This window comes from Drosophila serrata, unplaced genomic scaffold (genome assembly GCF_035046125.1).
Source record: "Drosophila serrata isolate PLE 108 unplaced genomic scaffold, ASM3504612v1 contig_32, whole genome shotgun sequence".
NCBI lineage: Eukaryota > Metazoa > Arthropoda > Insecta > Diptera > Drosophilidae > Drosophila > Drosophila serrata.
In genome coordinates, this window is record NW_028256930.1 from 308914 (window position 1) to 315301 (window position 6388).

The following is a 6388-nucleotide window of genomic DNA, read 5'->3' on the forward strand; positions in this document are numbered from 1 at the left end:
GGCGCAACAACTGAAGAAGACTATAGTTTACCCCTGGAATTGTTTTATTATTATTTTTGGGTAAAAACGCAAAATGGCCTTGGCCAATGTGCTTCAGCTCAGCCAAATCGCTGGCCATGTCATCCTATTCATATTGTCGCTGTGCATCGTTGTGCCGCTGTTCATCAACCTCGACCAATTCTGGTAGGAGAGAAGTGCGCAGTTTTTGTCCCCTGCGAGTTAATAAACTTTTACTATTCCCGCAGCGGACACTGTCTACTCTTCACGACTGGCAAATGGCGGGAGGAGGACGGCATGTTCGACGTCCAGTGGGCCTCTACTGGCTTCTGCAACTTCCCGCTGATCACGGGAGTCTTCCTGCTCATTATCTCGGTGGTGCAGATATATCGGTATGTACCTGCGAAGCGCCGTTCCTCTAGGACTGCGTTCATTAAACTTCAAATCTAATCTAATCTCTGCGCTGTAGATATGCCCGAATGAAGGAGGAGGCCTCGTTTATAGCTCTGTTCATTGATGTGGTCTTGGGCATTTGGATGCTGGCCATGTCCATTTTGTCAGCCATATTCATCACGCTGGGCTTCATCGTTTGGTGCGACGGCATGACCGAGCGCTTCCCGTCCTGCGCTATTTCCGCCGGCCAGAACATCATCCGCGGTGACACCGAAAAGATTAACACTTCTGGCTTTTACATCGAAATGGGCACCACTCAGGTAAGCCAATGACACAACTCATGAAGCTCCAATTAACCTTTAATACTTTTAGTTTGGTGCCTGGGGATCGTTCGCAATATCCGTTGGCATCGGCGTCATCGCATTGTTAAAGCTCATCGACAACCATCAGGTGCGCAACATCAAGGTGTCCATGTATTTGGAGCGCCAGCGTCTGGTGAATCAGCAGCAGTACGACGGCAGGTCAACTCCCCCCATTGCCTCGAACATCTCGTCCGACTCAGAGCAGAACAAATAGTTGGCGTTTGTTGTCAGCAATAGCCAGCAATTCGTAATTCTCTACGTATTCCTCATGATTTGCGTGTTAATCATTATCTGTCATTTGGTCCTCGTCCTTATCATCGAGGCAGAAACCCATCAGCGACACAACCTTTATATGTAGCGCAGTTTAAAAGCTAATATGTGAGCACTTACTAAAGATATTAGAGCTATGATTGAGCCAAGTTTACGTGATATGTATTGTATATATGTATGTATTTAATCGAATATTCCATGTTACTCATAGTAAAATAGAATTATGATTATTTAAAGGATTTGTTTGAGTATAAGGAACTGGTGTATTGTGATTTTGATTTTTGCAAATTTATACTAAATCTATTTGTTATACGACTTTTAATTTTAAGTAAATTATGAACAGGTATTCACATCCTACTGGTCACCTTCTGTTTAACTAAAGTGCTCTGATTGTATGGAAATTATTAGATTTGAACTGAAGACCGTAATGGCCAACCAGCTGATGTATGTCAAGGAGGACCTGGTACTGCCGCACCATTACTCCTTTGACGACTTTATTGTAACTAAGGCCCGCGGTAAGTCCGGTCCGCTCTCCCAGCTCGACGTCCACGACGACGTGCGCATTATCAGCGATGCATCTGTCGAAAAAGAGGAGACGCACGCTGGCAAGGTGCTCCACCGATCCTGGTACGAACGAAACAAGCACATCTGCCTAGCCCCGGCTCGGCGTTATTTAAGCAGACAAATTTAATAATTATACCAGGCAAACAGAAACAGCTGGCAGCAACTCAGCAGCAGCACAACAGCACGTGCTGATTATAACGGATCTTTTCAACTTTCCTAATGGCTCCCTTTGTTTACGTTTAAATTGACCAATCAGAGAGGTTACTATAAAACTTTAATGGCCGCCCTTTGTTTACATTTGAATTTAATCTAATGGCCGCCCTTCGTTTACATTTGAATTGACCAATTAGAGAGAGGTTCTTCACGTTCCTCTCTTTGAAGATCCGCTATTTTATGACATTTGTATCAGCGGATCAGCTGCTTGCTGAACGTTCTGTTTGCCTGGTACATAGAGGCTCGAGTTGAATAGCGAATTTCGTTATTTCAGCTACGTGTGTTGTTGGATTTGTTGTTATTTCTTCCAAAAATGGGCTGTAGTTAGACTAATTCAACAATTGGTGTAACCAGGCACACAGAAACAGATGGCAGCAGCAACCCAGCAGCACAACAGCACGAGCTGTTTATAACGGATCTTTTCCAGAACCTAATGGACGCCCTTTGTTTACGTTTAAATTGACCAATCAGAGGTTACTTCAGAACTTTAATGGTCGACCTTTGTTTACATTTGAATTTAATCTAATGGCCGCCCTTTGTTTACATTTGAATTGACCAATTATAGAGAGGATCTTCACATTTCCCTCTTTTAAGATCCGTTATTTTATGACATTTGTATCAGCGGATCAGCTGCTTGCTGAACGTTCTGTTTGCCTGGTACATGAGGCTCGAGTTGAATAGCGAATTTCGTTATTTCAGCTACGTGTGTTGTTGGATTTGTTGTTATTTCTTCCAAAAATGGGTTGTAGTCAGACTAATTCAACCAGGCAAACAGAAACAGAGGGCAGCAGCAACCCAGCAGCACAACAGCACGAGCTGTTTATAACGGATCTTTTCAGCTTTCTTAATGGCCGCCCTTTGTTTACGTTTGAATTGACCAATCAGAGATGTTCTTATCTTTCACCTCTTTGAAGATCCGTTACTTCAGGACTTTTTAATGGCCGCACTTTGTTTACATTTGAATTTAACCTAATGGCCGACCTTGGTTTACCTTTGAACTGACCAATCAGAGGAGGTTCTTCAAGTTCCTCTCTTTTAAGATCCGTTATTTTAGAACTTTTTAATCAACTGAATAGCTGCTTGCGGAGCTTTCTGTTTGCCTGGTACACAAAACCAAGAATTTAAGAAATTTGTATGGGGAATACGCCAAATTGGATTTCCGTTTTGTTGTTGGATTTGTTATTTCTAACAGTTCAAATTCAAAGTTTCTTTTTCAAACGCAGTATGCAGATTTGTAAGCGATTTCAAAACTATCACAAAACAGCTTTTCGAATTAAAATTAAAGCATTTTTGGCTTAAATATGATGCCTGTTTTTCCGAATTAAAATGAATGCTATTTTGGCTTAATTATGATGTTTGGAAAACTCCGATTATTTAAGAAAATTGTCTGTTTTTATACTTTTTATCGGAGTATAGCTTCAATCAGAAGATTAAAACGCAGTGAAGGAATCATTTCCGACCCTATAAACCATATATATTCTTGATCAGCATCAACAGCCCAGTCGTTCTAGCCATGTCTGGTCAAAAAATAAATTTTCGACATTTTTCCGAAAATTGAAAATTTTATAAGGGGTTACATCATTAAAATTTCCAAAATTTGACAAAAAATTGAATTTTGTATATTTAACAACTGAGTATGCAGCTTTGTTAATCTACTAAAAAATAGCATAAAACAGCTTTCCGAATTAAAATTAATGATTTTTTGGCTTAGTTCTGAGTTTTTTAAAACTATGATTTTTGGGAAAAATTGTCTGTTTTTATACCTTTTTGCGGGGTTTTTATAATTATAGTCAGAAACTTATAACAGCATCAACAAACGCAGTAGGCAGATTTGTTAGTGCTATAACAAGTTGCACAGAAAAGTTTTCCGAATCAAAATGAATGCTATTTTGGCTTAATTATGATGTTTGGAAAACTCCGATTATTTAAGAAAATTGTCTGTTTTAAACCTTTTTTCGGAATATAGCTTTAATCAGAAGATTAAAACGCAGTGAAGGAGTCATTTTCGACCCTATAAACCATATATATTCTTGATCAGCATCAACAGCCCAGTCGTTCTAGCCATGTCTGGTCAAAAAATAAATTTTCGACATTTTTCCGAAAATTGAAAATTTTATAAGGGGTTACATCATTAAAATTGCCAAAATTTGACAAAAAATTGAATTTTGTATATTTAAAAACTGAGTATGCAGCTTTGTTAATCTACTAAAAAATAGCATAGAACAGCTTTCCGAATTAAAATTAATGATTTTTTGGCTTAGTTATGAGTTTTTTAAAACTATGATTTTTGGGAAAAATTGTCTGTTTTTATGCCATTTTGGAGGTTTTTATTGTTTTAGTCAGAAACTTTTAACAGCATCAACAAACGCAGTATGCAGATTTGTTAGTGCTATAAAAAGTTGCAGAGAAAAGTTTTCCGAATCAAAATGAATGCTATTTTGGCTTAATTATGATGTTTGGAAAACTCCGATTATTTAAGAAAATTGTCTGTTTTTATACCTTTTTTCGGAGTATAGCTTCAATCAGAAGATTAAAACGCAGTGAAGGAGTCATTTCCGACCCTATAAACCATATATATTCTTGATCAGCATCAACAGCCCAGTCGTTCTAGCCATGTCTGGTCAAAAAATAAATTTTTGCCATTTTTCCGAAAATGGAACATTTTACAAGGGGTTACATCATTAAAATTGCCAAAATTTGACAAAAAATTGAATTTTGTATATTTAAAAACTGAGTATGCAGCTTTGTTAATCTACTAAAAAATAGCATAGAACAGCTTTCCGAATTAAAATTAATGATTTTTTGGCTTAGTCCTGAGTTTTTTAAAACTATGATTTTTTGGAAAAATTGTCTGTTTTTATACCATTTTGGAGTTTTTTATTGCTTTAGTCAGAAACTTTTAACAGAATCAACAAACGCAGTATGCAGATTTGTTAGTGCTATAAAAAGTTGCACAGAAAAGTTTTCCGAATCAAAATGAATGCTATTTTGGCTTAATTATGATGTTTGGAAAACTCCGATTATTTAAGAAAATTGTCTGTTTTTATGCCTTTTTCGGAGTATAGCTTCAATTCGAAGATTAAAACGCAGTGAAGGAATCATTTCCGACCCTATAAACCATATATATTCTTGATCAGCATCAACAGCCCAGTCGTTCTAGCCATGTCTGGTCAAAAAATAAATTTTCGACATTTTTCCGAAAATTGAAAATTTTATAAGGGGTTGCATCATTAAAATTGCCAAAATTTAACAAAAAATTGAATTTTGTATATTTAAAAACTGAGTATGCAGCTTTGTTAATCTACTAAAAAATAGTATTGAACAGGTTTTCGAATTAAAATTAATGATTTTTTGGCTTAGTTGTGAGTTTTCTAAAACTATGATTTTTTGGAAAAATTGTCTGTTTTTATACCTTTTTGCGGGGTTTTTATAATTATAGTCAGAAACTTATAACAGCATCAACAAACGCAGTATGCAGATTTGTTAGTGCTATAAAAAGTTGCACAGAAAAGTTTTCCGAATCAAAATGAATGCTATTTTGGCTTAATTATGATGTTTGGAAAACTCCGATTATTTAAGAAAATTGTTATCGGAGTATAGCTTTAATCAGAAGATTAAAACGCAGTGAAGGAGTCATTTTCGACCCTATAAACCATATATATTCTTGATCAGCATCAACAGCCCAGTCGTTCTAGCCATGTCTGGTCAAAAAATAAATTTTCGACATATTTCCGAAAATTGAAAATTTTATAAGGGGTTACATCATTAAAATTGCCAAAATTTGACAACAAATTGAATTTTTTTAATTTAAAAACTGAGTATGCAGCTTTGTTAATCTACTAAAAAATAGTATTGAACAGCTTTCCGAATTAAAATAAATGATTTTTTGGCTTAGTTATGAGTTTTTTAAAACTATGATTTTTTGGAAAAATTGTCTGTTTTTATACCATTTTGGAGTTTTTTATTGCTTTAGTCAGAAACTTTTAACAGCATCAACAAACGCAGTATGCAGATTTGTTAGTGCTATAACAAGTTGCACAGAAAAGTTTTCCGAATCAAAATGAATGCTCTTTTGGCATAATTATGATGTTTGGAAAACTCCGATTATTTAAGAAAATTGTCTGTTTTTATACCTTTTTGCGGGGTTTCTATAATTATAGTCAGAAACTTATAACAGCATCAACAAACGCAGTATGCAGATTTGTTAGTGCTATAAAAAGTTGCACAGAAAAGTTTTCCGAATCAAAATGAATGCTTTTTTGGCATAATTATGATGTTTGGAAAACTCCGATTATTTAAGAAAATTGTCTGTTTTTATACCTTTTTTCGGAGTATAGCTTCAATCAGAAGATTAAAACGCAGTGAAGGAGTCATTTTCGACCCTATAAACCATATATATTCTTGATCAGCATCAACAGCCCAGTCGTTCTAGCCATGTCTGGTCAAAAAATAAATTTTCGACATTTTTCCGAAAATTGAAAATTTTATAAGGGGTTACATCATTAAAATTGCCAAAATTTGACAACAAATTGAATTTTTTTAATTTAAAAACTGAGTATGCAGCTTTGTTAATCTACTAAAAAATAGCA

At 35.7% G+C, this 6388-nt stretch overlaps 1 protein-coding gene across 1 annotated transcript; it reads left to right on the plus strand.

Moving 5' to 3' along the window:
* Window positions 1-1258, plus strand: LOC110191056 (transmembrane protein 179). Its single transcript, XM_020961785.2, has 4 exons — window positions 1-183; window positions 246-389; window positions 467-710; window positions 763-1258. Exons 1-4 carry the CDS (start codon window positions 74-76, stop codon window positions 964-966), a joined length of 702 nt encoding a protein of 233 aa, XP_020817444.2. The 5' UTR covers window positions 1-73; the 3' UTR covers window positions 967-1258.
* Window positions 1259-6388: the final 5130 nt, after the last annotated feature.